Source organism: Micromys minutus (genome assembly GCF_963924665.1).
Source record: "Micromys minutus genome assembly, chromosome: 8".
Lineage (NCBI taxonomy): Eukaryota > Metazoa > Chordata > Mammalia > Rodentia > Muridae > Micromys > Micromys minutus.
The window spans coordinates 19764354-19786388 of NC_137977.1; the positions used below are offsets into that span (position 1 = coordinate 19764354).

At 46.8% G+C, this 22035-nt stretch overlaps 1 protein-coding gene across 1 annotated transcript in view; it reads right to left on the reverse strand.

Annotated features, from left to right (window-relative positions):
- The window catches only part of MYO7B (myosin VIIB), a gene marked incomplete at both ends in the record, with an annotated part of 61797 nt that overhangs the window by 18144 nt on the left and 21618 nt on the right, over positions 1 to 22035 (reverse strand). The window contains 11 exons of the mRNA XM_080920330.1: positions 1661 to 1788; positions 5704 to 5868; positions 6003 to 6203; positions 6317 to 6487; positions 7413 to 7631; positions 9096 to 9180; positions 11430 to 11524; positions 12368 to 12466; positions 12955 to 13107; positions 16877 to 17014; positions 17416 to 17579. Coding sequence (XP_080776456.1) covers positions 1661 to 1788; positions 5704 to 5868; positions 6003 to 6203; positions 6317 to 6487; positions 7413 to 7631; positions 9096 to 9180; positions 11430 to 11524; positions 12368 to 12466; positions 12955 to 13107; positions 16877 to 17014; positions 17416 to 17579 — 1618 coding nt within the window. The remainder of the gene's footprint in view (positions 1 to 1660; positions 1789 to 5703; positions 5869 to 6002; positions 6204 to 6316; positions 6488 to 7412; positions 7632 to 9095; positions 9181 to 11429; positions 11525 to 12367; positions 12467 to 12954; positions 13108 to 16876; positions 17015 to 17415; positions 17580 to 22035) is intronic.

Here is a 22035-nt window from a genome sequence, read left to right on the forward strand (position 1 = left end):
TTAATTTAATTCTAGAAAGGTTTTATTTATTTTCCGGACTTGGCCTAGGTCGATGCATACCTGTTCTCAGAAGGGAGAAGTCAGGAGATCATACCCAACTGTCTTACAAGGTGTTAAACTTATTGACAGACAAAGTAAATGAAATTTACTTTGAGTTTTGTCTTGATTCAATTTCATTCAGTAATGAGTTGTTTAACTTTCATGGGTTTGTGTATTTTCTGCTATTTGTATTGTTGATTTTTACCAACTATAAACACATCTGCTATAAGGCTAATATCTAAAACATACAAAAACTTAAAATAAAACCTGGACATCAAGTAAACAAACAGCCAAATTAAAAATGGGGTTTATATCTCAACAGAATTCTCAAAAGATGTGATGCAAATGGCCTGGCACAACTTGAAGAAATGTTCAACGTTCTTAGTTATCAAGAAAACACAAATCAAAACTACTTCAGAATTTCATCTTGCATCGGTCAGAACGGCCAAGACAAAACAAATAACAGCTCATTCTGGTGAGGCTGTGGAGAAAGGGAAGCACTCATTCATTGCTGATGTGAGTGCAAACTCGTACAGCTACTGTGGAAATCAATATGGCAGTTCCTCAGGAAACTGAGACTAGATCTAATTCAACAAGGCCCAGCTGCACCACTCCTGGGAATATACCCAGAAGATTCTATCCCATTCTATCCCATAGATACTTGCTCAACTGTGGTCATTGCTGCTATTTTCATAAAAGCCAGGAATTGGAAACAACATAGAGGTCTGTCAGCAGAAGAATGGGAAAAAAATGTGGTACATCTACACAATGGAGTATTACTCAGTCATTAAAAAAGAATTAAATCATGAACTCCCTGAGTGCGGTAATCCAGACTCAATGCCATAATTCTTAAAAAGCAAACTGCACATGAAATATATATATACCATAAACATATATGTTAACATGCATAATATAATGAGGAACTATCTCATTTATAGGGTCCTGTACTAGAGCCTGTACTAGAATGAATATTCAGAGCTCTAGGGAGGTTGAGGCAGGAGAATCTTGAGTTCCAGACCAGCATAGGCTACATAGTGAGGCACTGTATCAGAAAATACAACAAAGCAATATAAAGTGAATAACTTTCTAGTCCATGCCAAATCTGTTTTAAAACTGCATTTGGGACCAGCCAGTCCAGTCTCATGCACAGATCTGCGTGCATCTATGTGTATGAGTTTGTGGAAGCTTTCCTTGGTTGCTTTCTACCTTATTGATTTTTAAAGACAGCATCTCTTGGCCTGGGACTCACTAATTTCGCTGGATTTGACCAGCAAGACCTCAGGACAGGCCGGACAAACACAAGCTGCTTTTCCTGGCCTTTTGTTGTTGTTGTTGTTGTCGTTGTTGTTGTTATGGGTTCTGAAGGATCAAATTCAGGTTGTAATGCAGGTGTGGAACCACTGAACCATTTCCCCAGCCCCTCTTGGGTTTTCTTAACAGAGCAGACAGAGACCCTAGGTGGCTCTAACAGCAGCTGTGCCAAGACCTAGCCTACAGGTCCACATCAGAGAGTAGTCGAATAGCTGGTACCTCGAGGCAGATGATAAGGCTGATGTAATCATAAGCTAAGTGCCAGGGATGTGGCCTGATGTTCTGAATAAAAGCCAGAGTGGAGACTGACCTGAGTCCAGGATGTGTGATGGCGTAGCCCACAATGAAGTGCACCTTCTCCAGGTTAGACATGGATCTGTCTAAGATAGGGCCATCAAATTTGAATGCCTCTTCACCAATGTTCAGCTGGCTGGCCACCTAGAAGTCCACAGACAGCTGTTAGCACAGCTGCAACCATCCCTGTTTGCCAAGGAGGAAACAGATGCATGGGATGGAAGTAACGGCCAAGAACTCTGTACCAATTGGATACTGAGCCAGGACAGACAAATCTCCTAGCCGAGCTCACTTGGCCAATGATCTGTGAGGCAATTGGCAGTCGGTGAAGAGTACCCTTGTTCTCATTCGAGATAAGTGAAGTCCTGGGAACATAAAATGAGATGGTAGGAACCTTCCTAGTCTCCTGAGAAATCAGGCCCCTCCACACCACCATAAGCACCGCAATACCACAGGCCAAGCCCCAAGTTCCTCCTCCGCAGGTGAAGACATGACCACAGGTCATGTAAGCTCCAGGCAGAAGCAGGACCACACCCCAAATATGTAAACAAGGTTTTCCCAAGCCCTCAGGCCAAGCCAATAGGAAGCACCTGTTGTGAGACTCAGAACCATTCCAAAAATTGTTTATACATGGGGCGATTATTCAAGAGTAAAGGTGTGCAAGAATCATTCTGCTGTCTGAGAGCGCCTGTCATAAGAGCTGTTAACACCACTGTTTGAGAAGAGATTTCCTCTCCTGAAGCTTCTTGCACCCCACACCAGAGCCTCGGTCCAGCCTGGCTCAGCGCCTTATGGTAGCAGTGGAAATGGGGACAGGCCAGAACCAGCAGAGGAGGCAGCAGAAGCTACCCCTGTCTCTGACTAGATATCTCTGTGTGGGGCTTCCAGCACCCAGCATGGCCCAAAGTCCCACAATGATCTCTCAGGGCCATTGCAGCTTTATGGAGGAGATATCATTGGACCCTCAGTCTCAGCTTCTTATTCTCTGTGGAAACAGGCAAGAGACCAAAGGGATGTGAGCGCTCATGTAGTTAACCATTTAGCCACTAGGGATAGAGCATTCGTCTTCGACATTCAGCCTTTTCTGGCTCAGTTTACAAAGCCAGCAGCACAGGCTGGGGCAGAGGATGGACCTTGCCCCAGTGGCATCATTATGAGAATTTGCAGCCCAAATTAGAGTTTGGGGTGAGACTGAGCTTGGGTTGGAGTCAACTCAGGGCTAGATAGCATCTCTGTCTGGGTACAGGATCTGAATGTGAAACATTGGCTGGTTGTGTGGGTAAGACTTATGTGGCCTACTTAACAAATGTGCATGAAAGAAATCTAAGATCTGACACTGGGAAGCCAGTCCAGTGTCTTGATGTCTACCTTTGAGAAGTCAGAGCTGCCAGCTAGACTGCCTTTTCAGGGTTCCTGATGAGAAAGACCCTCAGCCTCCAATGTGATCTCTGCCTTCTGTTCTGGCTATGCCCCTGCCTCACAAAGTGAGGGCCCGTATTCTTCATCTTGGATCACTCAGTGTGAAGAAAAAACATGCAGTGAGGATGCTCAGGTAGTTCAAGACAGGGACCACATACCAGGATGAATACACCATTCCATGATCTTGGGAGTGGACTCTGGTCAAGCCCACATGTTCTTCAAGCCAAAGTTGACAGCTTAGCAGCAACTTCACAAGAGATCCTGAATCAGAACCGACCATCTGAGCCACTCCCAACTCTCAGGAGGAACTACTCTGACCTGCCTTAGGCAGCTGTGTTTGGCGGTGACTTACCATTTAGCAATTTCTACCTAATACATCTGGCAGAGCTTAAGCCTCCAGAGGTTAGGAAGCTGCAGCGGCCCTGACTTGTCGGTGCAATCAGGGGCAGGGGGCTGTTAGGCTCCTCTGTAGTTAGTAGGCAAATGGATCCTCACAGCATGCTGGGTCTCAGTGGCCCAGTGTATGGGGCCACTTGTGGATTTCTAAAGTGGGCCCCCAGCTACTGTCACTGCTACTTAGTTCATTCCTTTGGTTAGTTCATTGCGCAAACCTGGGCCTTAAGGAGGCCTTGACCAAAAAGTGTTGTAAATTATTCTTAAATTGTGTATATGTAAATATGGGTATATCTGTTCACGTGCGTGTATACTCACACATGTATGTGGGTGGATATGGAGGCCAGAGGTCAATATCAGGTATCTTTTTCAATCACTCCTCTATATATCGTTAAAAAATATTTTTATGCGTATGTATTCAAAGAGGCCAGAAGAGGATACTGGATTCCATGGGACAGGAATGATTACAAATAGCTGACTGTAGGTGCCAGGGCCCAAACTCAAGTCCTCTGGAAGAGCAACAAGTGCTCCTAACAGCCGAGGCTCCAGCCTCCTCCACATTCCTTTCACCTAACCCAGAGAGCACTGCCTTGGCTAGGGTGGCTGGCTACTGAGATCTGGGGACCCTCTTGCCTTCAACTCCTTATTCCGCCAGGGCCAGGGCTACAGGTGCGTGTTGCCACACTGGGCTTTAAAAAAGATCTTGTTTTTATTGTTGTAAATCATGTGTATCTGAGGTTGTGTGTGTGAAGTGAAGATACCCACAGAGGACAGAGGCACTGGACACCCCTGGAGCTGCACTTACAAGGTGCAAGTTCTTGAGCTGCCTCACTGGGTGCTGGGGATCCTGTGCTGTGGAAGTCCTTGAACTTAACTGCTCAGCTATCCCTCTAGTGCCCGTCACAACCAGTCTAGCGACCTTGAACTCAGGTCATCACGCCTGTGCAGCAGCATGCTAGATTAGCCATCCCTCCACCCCCCACGGTCCATCAGAGGGCATGGGAGAACATGGACCAAGAATGTGTCCTTTGGGCCAGAGGGGTACAGCTCAGCAGGCCTAACGCACACCGGGGTTGGGGCTCAATCCCAGGCACAGGAAGGAAGGAGGCAGGAACCTGGTCTCTGAATTCAGCGGAGTGGGTTTAAAGCTGGCTCCCACTTACTCAGTGATTTGGAGGGAAGTCATTTTACTCTGTTGCTGCTTTATCAGCTTTAGATAAACAAATAATCAATGCTTTATAGGACTTGCACACCTGAGGCTAAATGAAGAAAAGTAAAGAGGGCTGGCTAGTGAGCTTTCTAGCATCCAGTAAGACATCTGTTCTTTTGTTTTGGTGTGTGTGTGTGTGTGTGTGTGTGTGTATGTGTGTGTGTGTGTGTATGTGTATGTGTGTGTGCATGTGTGTGTATGTGTGTGTGCCTGTTCATGTGTGTGTGAATGTGTATGTGTGTGTATGTGTGTGTACAAGTGTGTGTATGTGTGTGTGCTTGTGTATGTATGTGTATGTGTGTGTATATATATGTGTGTATGTGTGTGCATGTGTATGCATGTGTATGTGTGTGCATGTGTGTGTGCATACATGTGCACGTGTGGATGTCAGAGGACAGACTCATGCATCAGTTCTTACTTTCTGCCTCATCACCACTGCATATACGGGTTAGCTGCTTCTGGGAATTCCAACAGCCTCCCGTGTCCTAAGAGGCATGGTAGGCTAAGCTGAGCGCACTGCTGCCTGGCTTGACTTGGAGGGATTGGATGAAGCTTGCACGGTGAATGCTCTTATCCTGAGTCATTATCTCCCAGCCTTTCTTATTTTCCCTCTCCCCATCCTTTTCTCTGGCCTCCAACTTGTTATGTAGCCAAGAATGGCCTTGAAATCCTCATCCTTCTGCCCCCGGAATTCAAGTGCTAGGATAGCAAGTCTGCCCCACCTTGTCTGGTGGTGCTGGGGACCAGCTCAGGGTTTTGCTCATTCTAGGCAAACACTCTACCAAACAAGCTATAGCCTCTTTCTCAAAAATCTGTTTTTGTTTATGTTAATTTTGCTGGAGTCAATGCCAACATTCGCATTTCAGGAGACCATCTTCATTCGTGATCACAAAATCCCGACAGTCCTGGTGTCATTCCTGACTCACGAATCCCAAATGCAGTTTAGGTCCTGGGCACTGGGTTCAGTGGATGGTGCTTCCACCCAGCTTCCTAGGTCCCTCTCTAGAGGACACCTCTTGGCTGCCCTTGCCACATACCTGTGAGGATCTGCTGTGCTGTGGACCCTGAGTGACACTGTCCCTGCCCAGCCTGCCATGGATCTGCTGCTTCACTGAGCCAGTCAGGCTGCCTCTGCCAGAGGCCACTGGCTCTGGAAGGTCACCCATGAACCTCAGGATGATGATCCAAACAGCCAGAGCTGCCTGGGGAATGAGACGGAAAGACTGGTTGGTTCTGGCACTGGGGCCTATGGTGATCTGGGCTCTTTGCTTATTTTCTCTGGACAGTGGGTGGGGGAGCAGGTTGGGCCACATGGAAACCAGAGAAAAGCTGGTACCGAGTGGTCAGTGTCATTTTCATGGTAGAGGAGTGGATATCGAAGGGGCTTCTGGATGTGGGTGTGGCTGGCTGATTTCTGGAAGTAGGTCACAGCAAACTTGGGGAAGGTATACTCATCCACATCCTCTTCCGGCACCGCCATCATGGGCACTGTATCCAGATCAACCTCATTCATTTTCTGGGTCTTTACTTCCAAATCCTGGGAGGGCCAAACAGGGAGGACTTGGGCCAACCTTCCGGTCAACGGAGTGCACACCACTAGTTCCAGTTAGCCCAAGAAGGGTCTTCCCAACCCTGCTTGCACTGTCTTACCTCAAAGCGTGTTGGGGCTGGACCCTCCTGACCGCCAATCATGGCTGGGAGGAAGCCAAACACTTTCTCCACCATTGCTGTGTCACTGACAGTGTCATAGATAGACTTTCGCTTCCTGTCATGGGCCGCACCTTGACCCATTGGTTCCGTAGTCAGAATGACCTGAGGTCCCTGTACACACACCCCATAGAGAGAAGGTTACTTAAAGGAATTGTCTAGAACAGACTGGTCTGGGGGCATGTCTGTTATCTTGGTTACATTAAGTGAGGTGGAAAGACCACACACCATGGGTGGCACCATTCTATGGGCATATAATCCTGGATTATACAAAGAAGCTGAACATTAGCACATGCACATTAACTTTCATGGGTTTCTGCTCTTGGATGGTTGTAAGATTCGAAGCGGCTCTGACTTCCTGAAACCTTGACTTTCCGAAATGAATCCTTTTTCCTTTAAATTGTTTTTGCCAGAATATCTTATCATAACAACAGGAGCTATGGAAAGTACTTTACTGGGATGGTTTGAATGAAAGTAGCCCCCATAGGACCATAGGGAGTGGCATTATTAGGAGGTGTGGCCTTGTTAAAGTAGGCGTGGCTTGTTGGAGGAAGTGTGTCACTGGGGGGTGGGCTTTGAGGTTTCAGATGCTCAAGCCAGGCCCAATGTCACTCTCTCTTCTTACTGCCTGCCAACCAGATATAGAACTCTCAGATACCTCTCCTGTATCATGTCTGCTTAGTGCCAGTATGTCCCACCATGAGAAAAATGGACTAAACCTCTGAACTGTAACCCAGCCCCAATTAAAAGTTTTTCTTTATAAGAGTTGTCATGGTGTCTCTGTACAACAATAGAAACACTAACTAAGACATTTACAACTGAGATATCTTCCCAGTCATTTTGTACAACCTATAGCTTCAGAATAATCTTCATGGATTCTTGGTGTATTTCTTATAATTCTAGTAGATTTTAACTCGTTTGTTTGAGAATGTTGGATATTCTAAAGGGCCTTCTCATAAGTATTCTTAATTGCTGTTCATCAATTTCCCCCTTGGCCCCAGGCAATCCTACCTCCCTTTCATACCAAGTGACTACCTACAACACTTTTCTGTTGCCTGTAGCTCTTCCAGGCAACCATGCCTCTGGCATGAGCTTGAATGATTACCTCTGCCTTCCTCTTGGCCTGGACTTGCTGTCGAACCAGGTAGCCCCTGCAGCGGGCTTGCAGCTGCACTATCTTCTGTCGCATGGTCTGGAACTGTCTCATCAGCAGGTGGCTTCGGGCAATGGCCTGCAGGCGTTCAAAGCCCACTAGGATCTGTAAAAGCAGTAAATAGATTTACAGCAAGACCACTTAGTTGAGAGAGTAGAGAGTGGCTCTCCTTAGAAGACCCTTGGTGTAGTTTAGGTGCCTGCCTCTTGGTAAAGTGCTGGTGTTACAAGCACACATACATGCCAATGTGCATGAACCTATTGACTACTTGTATATGGAGCAGAGCCTACCATTCAAATCAACACCAAACAAGCATTTGGCAAATAGTATATGTGATGGTTTATGTTGATTGTGAACTTGGCAGATATAGAATCACCTTGGAGACAAACCTCTGGACTTGTCTATGACAAGTTCTCAAGACAAGGTTAATTGCGCTAAGTAGATCTACCCTAAATGTGGACAGCTCCATCTCATGGGTCGGGTTTCTGGACTGTATAAAACAGAGATGCCTAGCTGAGCATAGGAACTCATTGCTCTCTGCTTCCTAACGTTGGATGCAATGTGACCAGCAGTCTGGTATTCCTGCCGCCATGACTCCCCCATCATGATAGACTGGACTCTTGAAATGTAAGCCAACACAGGCCCGTTTTCCCTTAAGTTACTTTTGTTGGGGATTTTCTTGTAGCAAAAAAGGGAAAGTAACCAATGCAATGGAAACAGTGGACTAATGGTGGCTTCACAGCGGCCAGCCATGCTCACTATACTGTAGGACAATGAACTTCTGCATGGCACCCACTCAGGTAGTGGGTGCCCTTAAAATAGGGGAGAGATGGATGAACACCCACTCTATACTATGCACCGAAGTTCCTAGGTCTCCAGATGAGCCTGTTCAAGGACTAACTCAGTGGGCAAGCCTAAAGCTCTGAAAGTCACACAACACAGACCCAGATGTACAACTCCTGAGCAAATCTGTTTAAGGCCTTATGTTTCATTTCCTTTACTTATAGATGATTACTATTAAATAAAACAATGCACTCAGTACCACAGGCCTTCAGGTGACTCCTCCATACTTGTGAGCTACCACCAAGGAGTACGGAGTGCAGAAAGTCAGGGCCAGTTGCTGATGTGACCCTCTTATGCTGCAGGCAATAGTCATTATGAGAATGAACGAGGGGCCAAGTGAAGCCCGAGAGAACAGTGATGGCCGCTCTGACTCACACAGGGCAGAGTCACTCTCTGGGGCCTGTGTGGGAAGAACAAAGGGGAGGCGGTGCGTAATACAAGGTTCAGCCGTCTGGTTATCATCACCTCAGTCCAGCTCTGGGAGATGCCCACAGTTCTGGAGGGGAACTCTTGGACACCCCAAATGCAAGGCTGGAGGGATGCTAAGGAAGGAGTAGGAGGAGAGCTGCCACCTGGCCACTTAAGATTTGGATTTTCTACCAATCAGCAAAGGAACCCTTCCTGCCTGGAAGCTCTAACCCAGGGAAACAATCGTGACTGTGTCTTTCATGGGTCAGTTTTCTGTTGCCCCTCGAAGGCCTTCCTCCCAAGCTCTCTCTCTCTCACCAGCTTAAAATTCTTTCTTTGGTTATGGCCTCGCCACACTGCCTGGAGGGTCACAGCTGCCCGTCTCTGCCTCAGGAACTCCTTCCTAGAGGGGAATGCAGATGAAAGGCATTTAATAACTCTTCTCCTAGACCCTGCGAAGTGTTCAGGAGCCAAGGGATCCATCTGGACACAAAAGTAGGAGATAAAATATTAGGGAGGAAGGAATCTGGACAGCATATGCTCCAAAGCCTCTTCAGACAAATGACAGATGCCCATTCAGGTTAGAGTCATGGGACCTGCCATTAACAACCTAAATCTCTAGGCTAAGGATGTAGCTCTGTGGTAGAGCATTTGTCAAGTATAAAGTTTAAAGTTCAGTTCTCAGCATCACAAACAACTCCCCAACCCAGACAACTAACAAAAACAGTTAAAGCAAAATAAAAGCCCCACATTTTTGAATGATGATAAATGGTTTTCAAAACAACCAAGAAATCTCTCCTCATCCTTTATTCCTTCCAAGATCTAGGAAGAAACAGAGCCAGTTGCCATATTTTCATTTCTCTTTTTCTGTTTTTCTGTCTGTGTGTATATGTGTGTGTGTGTGTGTTGTGTGTGTGTGTCCTACATGTGCATGCGCGCTTGAATATGTGTAGGCACATACACGTATGTGCTTTTGTGCACATATATCAGAGGTCTGAGGCTGATATAGAAAAATTATCCTTGGGGGCTGGAGAGATTGCTCAGTGGTTAAGAGCACTGATTGTTCTTCCAGAGGTCCTGAGTTCAATTCCCAGTAACCACATGGTGGCTCACAACCATCTGTAAAGGGATCTGATGCCCTCTTCTGGTGTGTATGAAGAGAGTGACAGTGTACTCACAACATAAAATAGATAAATAAATCTTTTAAAAAGTTATCCTCAATCTTCCACTTGTCCATTCTTGGAGTCAGCCAAACCTAGAGCTTGTTGATATGACAAGTTTCACAGACAATTTGCTCTGAAGGCGTCATCTCCATCCTCTAAAGCTGGAACTATAGACAGGATGGCATAGCTACTATCTGACATTTATGTTGTGTCCTAGTCAGCTTTAACTATTAATTTGGCACATCCTAGAGTCATCTGAGAAGGGAGTCTCAATTTCCTGCCAGTCTCTCAGCCCCAGGCTGGACACAGAATCTGAAGTATGGCTCTAGAGAGTCAGAGACCTTTCTGATGAGCTTGGCCTATGAGGATCTTTGATTTCATACTCAATTGTGTTTTCTTACCACTTATAATGCTTTCCTGGATGAATTCCTAAGGTGTAGAATAGCATGCCTTAGTCATATTAAAATTATACAATATTGATTATTCCTGGGTCCCATATAAAACATTTATATCAGAAAATTTGTTCTCTCTCTGTGTGTCTGTCTCTCTGTTTCTCTCTTCCTCAGTGGATGGGAACTAAGCAACAGACTGGAGAGATCAGAGGATGAGTCAGCAGTATTAGGACAGAACAAAATAATTGTTTAATCTGCAGGATGAAGAAGAAATAGACTAAAAAAGTGATGCCCCAGGGAACCAGAGGGACTATGACACAGGAACTAAGACTAGTGTCTTCAAATCACAAAAGCAAGAAGGAAGACATCGCTCTACTGATAGACATGGCTTTGTTGGCAAAGTGCTTATCTTGCAAACATGAGGACTTGTACCCCCCTCGTGTGTGTGTGTGTTTGTATGTGCATGTGTGTGTATAAATATAGACATGTATGTGGTGTGTATGTGTGTATATATGCATGTGTGCATATGTGTATGTGGTGTGTGTGGTATGTATGTGTGTGTATGTATGTGTGTATATGTATGTGTGTATGTGTGTGTGGTATGTATGTGCGTATATGTGTATGTATGTGTGTATATGTGTGTGGTATGTATGTATGTGTATGCATGTGTGTATATGCATATGTATGTGTGTGGTATGAATGTGTATATAAGTATGTATATGTATGTGTGTGCTGTTTGTGTTTTTATGTGTGTGTGTATGTATGTATGTATGTGTGGTGTGTTGTATATTAATACATTTAAAGATGATATCAAGACTGACACCATTTGCTTATAGAATGCTTTCCCAATAATATATTAGAATTATCAACATAGGCTGAATGTTCCCACTGAGGAAATCTTGTCCCTCAGGTTCTCTCCCAGGCCTGCCTGTGGGACACCGTGTGCTTACTGACATCACCTAAGCACTTGCCTGCACTCCAGGTTAAGTGTGTGAGGTGCACACAGGCTAGTCAGTGAGCCTGGGGTCTTCAAATATCTGTGGAGCACTTAGCCTCACACCAGTTCAAGCTTTAGGATGGTATATGGGGGCAGGCACCTGTATTTGTGTCCCCGAAGGACTCTCTGGATACGGATCGCTGCTTCATCCAGGGCCTGGCTCCTCTGGATCTCCAGCATTGTGTCCTGATGATCCTGAGGGTAGGTGATAGTGTCACGCTGCTGTCCCTCCCTCAGCCCCACTGCCCCTGCTTGGTACCGGGTCTTGGTCTCCAAAAGTCAGGATGTCCCAGACTCTCCTATGAGAACTAGCAAAGAAGGAACCCAGTGTGGTTCTGAATAAAGCAACCACATCTCACTCAAATGCCAACTTGGCCTGGCTTCTTCTTTTCCCTTTCAGTCTGTCAGTCTTCATTCCCCACTCATCCATGGGTGTGTCTCTCTTGCCTCTTACTCCCCACTAGTTCCCTGAGGCCTGAGACATGAAACACAAGCTTGTCATCGTCATCATAGCTCTGGGAAGACGGGGGCTGTGCAGGACAGAGCACCGTGGCCCCTCGGCTGGTGGGGAGGAGAGGTTGGGAACTCAACTGAGCTCCTTCCCTTCTTCCCCTCCCTCCTCCCTCTATCATCAGGACTGAGTCCCTCTTGTGCTCTGGTGAGCTTGGGGCACAGAGCTGAACCAGACCTTGAACATGGCCTCTTGGAACCAGGAATGTAGGGTTGAAGCTTCCCTTTCCATCCCTTCTACAACACCAACTCCACCCTGTTTTCCTCTGGGTAGCCTTTCATGGCTACTCCATCTTTCTGTGCAGTTCCCTTGGGGAATTCTCTCTGTTACCCTGTTTCTCTATTACCTTCTTCCTGACTAGATCCCAGATCCCCATTATGGGACAAGCCAGTGCATGAATGGATCTATGGCCAAAGGAACCCGCAGCCCAGCTGGGGACCTCAGTAGGCATGGCTGGCTGGGACTCTTTTCCTTTCCTCCCTCTGTTCTCAGGATCTAGAGGCAGCCAGTACTTCCCAGCATCTCACCTTCAGAAAGATTTTGGTCCTTCCGACTTTCCAGTCTTTGTCTGTCCTCAGGCACAGGTCAGCGATTCGCAAGGTCATCTGGCGGTGCTTGTTTTGAAGCTGTTGAGAAAAATCAGAGATGGCCAGGGACTCTGGAGAAAAATAGAGGCTTTCTCCAGGGCTGCTCAAGCAGGGGTTCCCTTGCATACATTTAGGCACTTGCCTACTCTTTAGGCTAAGTGGATGAGGGGGTACATAGGGTACTTGGTGGGCCTGGGACCTCCATGTAGCTAAGGAGCACTTCACCTCAAACCAACCCAAACTTTAGGATGGCTGCAGGATGCAGAAAGGTGGAAAAACATCCTATCCCACAGAGATTTCTAGCTACACCTCAGATCCCGGGCATGGTGGCCCCAGGAGAGCAGAGTAAACCTACAGACATCGAGAAGGAATACACAGCCACCACTATCAACCAGAAGCCAGTGTGCGTCCCCGACCTTGCCTATACAGCACAAAAATGGAGCAGGAGGACAAAAGGAAGACAGACTGGGAGCCTGTTGAAGCTGGGTATCCAGGTGGGGGAGGGTCCCGGAGGTCAGGACACACACCTGCATACGCTCTGGGCTGGGCAGCAGAACTCGGAACCTCTGTGAGAACTCATCAAATGTGTAGCGGATGGGAAAACCCGACTTTCGGATGTGCACAGTCTCCATCATGCCGGAATAACGCAGCTGCTGAATGCACAGCTCCCGGTCAAACAGCTGTGGGAAGAGAAGGCAGGGCTGAGAAGCCTAGGATCCCACCCTTTAAAAACACTCACCATTGCTGTCACCAGTGGGGGCTCAGCTCACCTACGGGCCTATTCTGCCATCCCCCAAAGACCAGAAGAACCTAACAAATGCTTGGTTGAACTAAAATGACTGTTTTTAATCAGCTGTGTGCTCAGAATTTGGTATATAGCTGAGCGTGACATGCTGCCTCTAACTCCTATGTGCTGGATTAACAAGCACACAACACTGTGCCCAGATTTCAAATGGCTTTTTGAAGACAGCAGTGGGAGTGGCTGAAACTGTCTCCAAGGACACAAAAGGCAAGAGATAGGAACTGGAACTCGGGGCGATTGGATTGGTCCATGCATATAGCACTTGGGAGGCAGAAACAGGAGGACCATGAGGCCAGCCTTGGATGTAGTGAGATGTGTGTGTGTGTGTGTGTGTGTGTGTGCGCGCGTGCGTGTGAGAGAGAGAGACAGACAGAGACAGAGAGAGACAGAGACACAGAGACAGAGACAGGGACAGAGACAGGGACAGAGAGATACTGTGAGACCAATAAGAACACTATGTTTCCGTCTTTTTTAAGACATGTACAGTGCCAGGAATAGGAAAGACATTTGTAGACTGCCGCGATAACTCAGTGCAAACATGAGGACCTGGGTTTGAACTCCAGAACCCATGTAAAAGAGCAGGGCATGGTGGTGTGTGTCTGTAATCCCAGTTCTGGAGAGTTAGTGCAGATGACCCTCTGGAGCTCAGGAGTCAGCTAACTTAGTCATGAAGAAATCCTGTCTCACAAATAAGGTGGTTGAGGCCTGAACTGGTTTAGTTTTGTGTCAACTTGACACAAGCTAGAGTCATTTGGGAAAAGGGAACCTGGGTTGGCCTGTGGTGTATTTTGTAAAGGTGACTAATGTAGAAGGGACTGACCCACTGTGAATTGTGTCACCCTTGGGCTGGATATATGAGAAAGCAGGTTGGGGACCAAGAGACAACTCAGAGTTAAAAGCATTGGCTGCTCTTCCAGGAGACCTAGGTTCAATTCCCACGTGACAGTTCACAGCTATCTGTAACTCCAGTCCCAGGGACCTGACACCCTCACACAGACACCGGTGGAGGCAAAATACCAATGCACATAAAATAAAAATAGATTTGGGAAAAAAGAAAAAGAAATCAAGCAAGTTGAGCAAGCCATGAAGAACAAGCTTTCCTCCGTGGCCTCGGCATCAACTCCTGCCTCCAGGTTCTTGCCCTCACTGGGCTGGGAGGTGGAACCATAAGCCAAAATAAATCCTTTTCTCAACTGGTGGTGGCACATGCCTTTAATATCAGCACCCAGGGAGCAGAGGCAGGAGGGTTTCTATGAGTTCAAAGTCAACCTGGTCTACAGAGCAAGTTCCAGGACAGCCAGGGCTACACAAAGAAATCTTGTCTTAAACAAAGCAAAACAAACAACAACAACAACAACAACAACAGCAAAACCCCCTGTTCTTCAAATTGCTTTTGGTCATGGTGTTTTATCAAATAGAAGCCCTAAGATAATGCCTGATGAACAACATCAGAAATTGTCTTTTGGTCTACACCACACACACACACACACACACACACACACACACACACACACACACACACACGATTATACCAGTCTGGATGCTGCCCCAATAAAGGCAGCAATACAACACTTGTCCTCTACAGTGGGAGACAGACATGGGTCTACTCAGAGGCACAGACTCCTGAGGCTCTGTCTGTCCTCTCTTCCCTTGGATGAGCATGAACAGCTGGATGATGGGAGAGGCTAAGGTCAGAGGCTAGTGTGACTGACAGGAATCTGGGCATGGTGCTTAGCTTCCCTTCTGTCTCCAAGATTCTGGAGGGCACTGTCTACCTGAAGTATTAGGGGGATGTCACCCTTTAAATAGATAAACCCATGGAAAGGTTGGTAAGGGTCACTGTGGTTAACCCTGGGTGAATAGCCAGCTGTTATTGACCAAACATGTCCTGTGAGCCTGTGGTTTCTTAGTTAATATCCACAACAATGTACATGATGGGAGGGACTGGCTCTGGTTTAAAAATGAGATACTGCCTGGTGGTGTTGGTGCACACCTTTAATCCCAGCACTTAGGGAGAGGCAGGTGGATCTCTGTGAGTTTGAGGCCAGCCTGGTCTACAGCCAGGACTGTTATACAGGGAAACCCTGCCTTGAAAAACCAAAGAACCAACCAAACAAACAAACAAATAAAATAAAGATAGCCGAAGGGCAAGGCCGTAGTCTTGGGTGGCTGAGCTTCTCTCTGGTTCTCAGCCTAGGCCTCTCCTCTACAATTCACAGAAGGAAGCTACAGCCACTGAGATGAATTCTGAGAGACACCTACAGAGTGTGAACCTCAGCTCAGGCTGGCAGTGTGGCTACCTGCTGGAATTCTAAAGCAAGGCAGTTTCCCCGACATGAGAAATAAGAGTTGTCCAGCTGATGTCTACAGTGGTTGTTTTTACCAGCTTTTATAAAACAACCTCAATATATAGAATTGCATCTTATTTCAAATGCACCAACATGATGGTTCACAACTGTGGATAACTCCAGTTCCATCTCTGCCTTGATGGGCATCAAGAATTAATGTGGTGATTGCATACGTGCATACAGGCAAAACATCCATGTACACAAAATAAAATAATTTTAAAACTATGTAAGTTGGAGAGCAATAAAGGAAGATAGACAATATCAAACTCTCATCCGTGTGCATATATGTGACACTCCCACACTTATACACACATGCGTTTATACACTAACATGCATACACCAATAGCTTCCTATTCTCTATAACATGGTTTTTAGTTGTTTTGTCTTTGCAAATCATGTTTCCTAGTTTAGGGACCACCTGTGCTTCTGGCTTTTTGGGGAGGTAGATTCTATAGATCAGGGTATCACAGGCTTCCTTTTGTCCCCATCATATGTGGAGAAAGCTCCTGCAGGTCTGACTCTTCAGTGCCAACGTTTGAAATAGCTGATGCCTTTTGCTAAGTGTGGCTTTTACATGGAAGGCGTCCCATACCATCTGTTCATAAACTAAACTTTTCTGAGAAACACAGTGTCTCTTCTATCAAAAGATTAGCTGAGAAAGACCCCTGGGTTTTGAGAAAATGCTATTTCGTAAACCCCTGTGTAAGGTTCTCGTGTCTAGTTCCCAGATGTAAGTTTTGATTCTCCTGATTCACCTCTCCAGATGTCAGCTTTGGCTCAAAAGGCCAAATGGCAGTGCTCCATACAGAAGATCCCACTGTGTAAGGACCTGAGGCCAAAGTCTGACCAGCAAGAGCACAGTGTGGGATCCTGAAATCATAGGTCCCATAGACTCCCACTGTGCGTGCTCACTTGCCAGAGCTTGTCACTGCTGACTGCCTTTCTACAGAGGTGTCCTGTGGGCATTCTCGTGACCACAGCTTCTTTTCTAACATCCTGTGGACCAGAGTAAGCCTGACTTTGTGGAAGATAAACAATGAGGCCCAGAGAAGCCATGAACCTGGTTAAGCACACACAGCTGACGATGGATGGACTAAGAGCTAGATGTGAGTGTGTAGAAGTCAGTGTGAGGTGAGTGTGCAGGTCACTGAGCTGCAACCGATTCACATCTGTGTCTGTAAAGTGGGGACAAGTGACAGCCATAATGCTGTCCATGCCCTGCGTGTCAGCTCTAGGTGTCAAACTCAGCCCCTCGGGACCCTCCCCCATCCTGGCGCACCCCCAGTCTCTCCTAGTTACCAGCGGCTTCTTGTACTCATTGGGTTTGATGCAGCGGACAAAGTAGGGCTGGCAGTTGGTCAGGATTCTCATCAGCTGCTCCAGAGACTGCTTGAACTGACTGGCGAGGGTGACAGGGCGCTTGGTGGAGTCTGATTGCTGCAAAAAAAGCAGCAAGGGGGGCATAAGGGCTGAGGAGCTGTGCCTGGGCACTGTGGACCATGCCACGGTGAAGGCTGCCACTCGGACATGTGTGCACACTTCCCCTTCATCCTTCCCCATCCCTTTTTCCTTCTTTCTTTTCCTCCTTCACTTCCTTCTCCCCTCCCTTCCCACCTGTTCATCTATTTCCTCCTTTCCCCTCTTATCTATTCCCCTCTTTTTTCTACTCCCTCTTCCTTTTTCTCCTCTGTATTTCTCTCCTTCTCTTTTCTTCATTTCAGCACAAGCTACACACTGGGGATGCTGCATGCTAGGGACTCCTGGCCACTAAAGGGTCTCCCTGGTTATGTCTGTCTGGTCCTGTGCCTTGGAGTGAGGGTGGCAGGTAAGTAACCCACCTTGAAGATCTGGCTTCCTCCCTTCACCTGGCAGATGGTGCCATGCCCCAGCTTTGTCTGTGGTGAGTCCAGGTTAAATATCTCCTTCAGGAACTTGTTTTTCGAGGAGTGAATCAGGATGAGAATGTCTGTGCTCAACACATCTCGATTCTTCTCCAGAAAGCCTGTGGAGACATCAGGGCTACCCCTCAGGCCAGTTCAGCCATCTCCTCCATCCCCTGAGTAAGATGAGGACGCCTAGAGGGATTCCAGAATGTCCCACTGAAGCATACTGCCTATCTTCCACTCGGACAGAGTTTCTGTCCCACCCATCACTTCGTTGCTTCTGACCTCTGACCTCTCAACCCCTGGCATCACCTTCCCACTCAGCACTGTGGTCTAAATGAATACATTATGCTGTTTCTGTGGTCTTGGGCATTCTGATGGGGTTGGAGGTTTTCCAACTGGAAGACCAAGCCTTCAGAAATGAGGGAGGCCAGTGTTCTGAGCTGAACTGTACCCATCTGAATTTATTTGCTGGGGTCCTTGGTTCCAGTGTATTTAGATCCAGTATGGATTACCTGTGTTTGAAGAGGAGGCTTCATGTGCATGTATATGTGCATGTGTGTGGTACCCATATGCGTCTGTGTACATGGAGGTCAGAGAATATTCCTTGGGTGATGTCCATTTTTTTTAAACAGGGTCCCTCATTAGCTTGGAGTTTATGAAATAGGCTAGGCTGCTATCCAGTGAGCCCAAGGCTCTGCTTGTTTCTGTCTCCCTGGTGCTGGGGTTACAGGGGGCATACTATGTCCAATTTTTTTTTCTTAAATGAAATTTCTGAGAATTGACTTTAGTTGTTGTGTTTGCATAGAAACCACTTTATAAACTAAGCTACCACCTCAGCCTGAGAGGTGGTCTTTAATGATTAACCTAAAATATAGTCATGGTGGTGGGCCTTGCCCCAGTATGTCCAGTGTCACTAAAGGAAGATATCAGCACATAGACAAACAGAGAGGGGACTGTGTGAGGGACAAATGGCTACCTGTGAGCCATGAGCACGTGAAGTCATGGGTACAACAGGGAATCCCAAATGAAAACAAGACCCTTTAGCATTTTTGTTTGTTGCTTTATGGTTGGTTTTGGCTTTTTGTTTTGTTTTGTTTGAGACTAGGTCTCATATAGCTCCTGCATTGCTTTGTAGCTGAGGATGATCTTGAATGTCTAATCCCCCTGATTCTACCTCCTGACTGCTGGGATTACAGGCATGTACCACTGTGCCTGGTTTACTAGTGCTGGGAATCAAATGCTAGGGCTTCATGCATGCTAGGCAAATGCTCTGAACTAAATACTCAAGCCTGTTTCTAAAAATGTGTGTGCGTGCATGTGTGTGTGTGCATGTGTGTGTGTGCATGTGTGTGGTGTGTGTGCACTCATGTGTGATAGTGTAGGCATGAACTTTCCATGGTGCCTGTGTGGAGGTCAGAGGACAGCCCTTCTGTCTTGTTTGAGGCAGGATCTTTTGTTATTCAGCACTGTGTCCACCAGGCTAGTTGGTCCTTGAACATCCAGTGATTCCCCTGTCTCTGTTTCCCATTTCACCACAGCAGTGCTAAGACTGTGGATGTGAAATGTGTCTGGTTTTCATGGATTCTGGGTATTTTGAACTAGGTCCTCATGCTCGGAGAAAGAAGCTTCCTTAATCTTAGCATCCTTATAAGTTTCATGTCACCTAAAAGAACAAGCAAGAAAACAATATCTCACTCTTGAGTACATAGGGGTGTTGGGGATGGGTTCGGTGTCCTATTTGGGTTCTGGGACTATGGCTGCCAATAGTGGTTGTCCACTTGACTACATCTGGGATCAACTGAAACCCAAGCAGCTGGCCATGCCTGTGAGAAATTTTGCTTAATTGGATTATTTGAAGTGGGAAAACCCACCCTAAATTTGGATCATTTGAGGTCAGAAGACCCACCATCTGCTGACCACACCCTCTGGTAGCCACCTATATAAAAGAAGATGGCAGAAGACAGCTTTTGCTTTTTGCCTGCTTGCCTTCACTCTTGCTGGCAAGTTCATCAGTCCTGTTCCTGAGACTCGTTTGCTGGTAATAGAATCTTCAGGATTCCAATATAGACCAAAGACCAACAGAGACAACCAGTCTCATGGACTGAGTGACTACCAGATTCTTGGCCTTTATGTTGGGAGACAAGCATTGTTGGATGAGCTGGTCCATGCCTCTAATAAATGTCCCTTTAGTATAGGTTAATTCTGTCCTTCTAGAGAATCCTGGATAATACAGGGACTCTCCCTTTCTCAAGAGCTTGAAGCCAGGCTGTGGCAGGAACTGTGAAGGAGCCACACCATCTTCCTAGTTTTCCAACAGAGCCCTTTTACTTCTCTGCACCCTGAGTCCTTAACATAAGCTACCAGTCTTTCTGCCCCTTTGTCTCTGTAAGGAAAAGCATGTGAAGATGTCCCTGGATTTGTATCTTTACTTAAAGACTTCACACAACCACAAGTCATGCTTTCCTACCATGTTTTCCTGACCACAAGAGCACAGTGGCCACCTTCCCATTCTTCTAAGTAAAACAAACTGATACCATAGACTTTGTTTCTCTACTCAAAACCATGTGCATCCTGACCACAACATAACGTTAGTTCATGGATCTAAAATCTAAGAGTGAGAAAATAGACTTATGGTAAGAATATGTAGGAGAGGAGGCTCAGTTGGTACATGCATGGTCCCTGGACTCAATTCCCAGAATCACATAAACCGAGCATGGTGGCTCAAATATCAATCAGCCCTTGGGAGATGGAGCAGGAGGATCAGGTGCTCAAGGCAGTAAAACAAAACAATGAGCAACAATGAAAGAGTGTGTAGGCAAAGTCAGGAGAAGGGGACTCCTGACTGTAATCCTAGCACTCAGAAGCAGGGGCATTAGAGGCTTGTGTGAGCTACATAGCAAACTCCTTGGCAGGGACTATATAAGGAAACTCTCTCAAAACAAAAACAATGAAAAGAAAAACCTTCCTGACATTAGACATGACAATGGACTCTATGGCACACGGTTGACAGAAATAAGATTTCTTCAAAACAAAACCTTTGGCACAATTAAGAAAGTAAAATGTGCCAGGCAGTGGCAGTGCACAGGAGGAGGGGAAGGCAGATCTTGCTCTACAGAGTGAGTTCAGGACTGTCAGGGCTACACAGAGAAACCCTGTATCAAAAAGGGGGGCGGAGAGGAAGGAAGTGAAATGCAACCAGGTATGGTGGTCCACATGTGTGATGCATGGTGGTCAACACTTGTGATGCCAGATATTTTGGAGATGAAGGATGACAAATACCACAACCACCATCACCACCATCACCACCATCACCACCATCACCACCATCACCACCACCACCACCACTACCAACACCACCACCACCACCACAATCACTACCACCACCACCATCACCACCATTATCACCATCATCATCACCACCACCACCACCATCACCACCATCACCACCATTACCACCATCACCACCATTACCACCATCACCACCACCACCACCACCACAACCACCACAATCACTACCACCACCACCACCACCATCACCACCACCACCACCACCACCACCACCACCACCACCACTACCACCATCACCATCACCACCACCACCACCACCACCACTACCACCATCACCATCACCACCACCACCACCACCATTACCACCACCACCACCACCACCACTACCACCACCACCACAACCACCATCACCACCACCACCACCACCACCATTACCACCACCATCACCACCACCACCACCACCACCACAATCACCACCACCACCACCATCACCATCACCACCACCACCACCACCACCACCACCACCACCACTACCACCATCACCATCACCACCATCACCATCACCACCACCATCACCACCACCACTACCACCACCACCACAACAACAACAACAGGAAAACCAAAGACCTGAGACATAGCTCAGTGGGAGAAAGCACATGCACTGTGTGTCAGGCCCTGAGCTCCATCTATAGCCATCAAAGCAAAAGTGAAAAGACAGGCCCCTCAGCATGAGAAAACTTTTACAAACTGTACACCATAATACAGCCAGAATACAGAAAGTGCTATTACAGGCCAGTGAGATGGTAAAGCAGCAAAAGATACTTGCTGCCAAGTCTGATGGCCCAGGTTCCATCCCCAGACCCCCACACTGTGGAAGCAGAGGACAGACCCCTGCAAGCCACCCTCTGATAACACACATTCCAGAGGATGTGAGAAGCTTGGAACTCTCCTATTAAGAGAGTAAAATAACACACCTACTTTGGAAAGAGTTTGAAGGGTCCCGCAAACTGCATATAACCAGCAACTACGTTAACACAAATCAAACTCAAAAACCTCGGAGTATAGCCGGGTGATGGTGGTGCATGCCTTTAATCCCAGCACTTGGGAGGCAGGGGCAGGCAGATTTCTGTGAGTTTGAGGTCAGCCTGGTCTCCAGAGTGAGTTTCAGTACAGCCAGTGCTACATGGAGAAACCATCTCAAAAAACAAACAACAACAACAACAACAAAACAACCCCCCACCAAAAAAAGCCAAAACAACCAAAAACCAAAAAAAAAAAAAACCC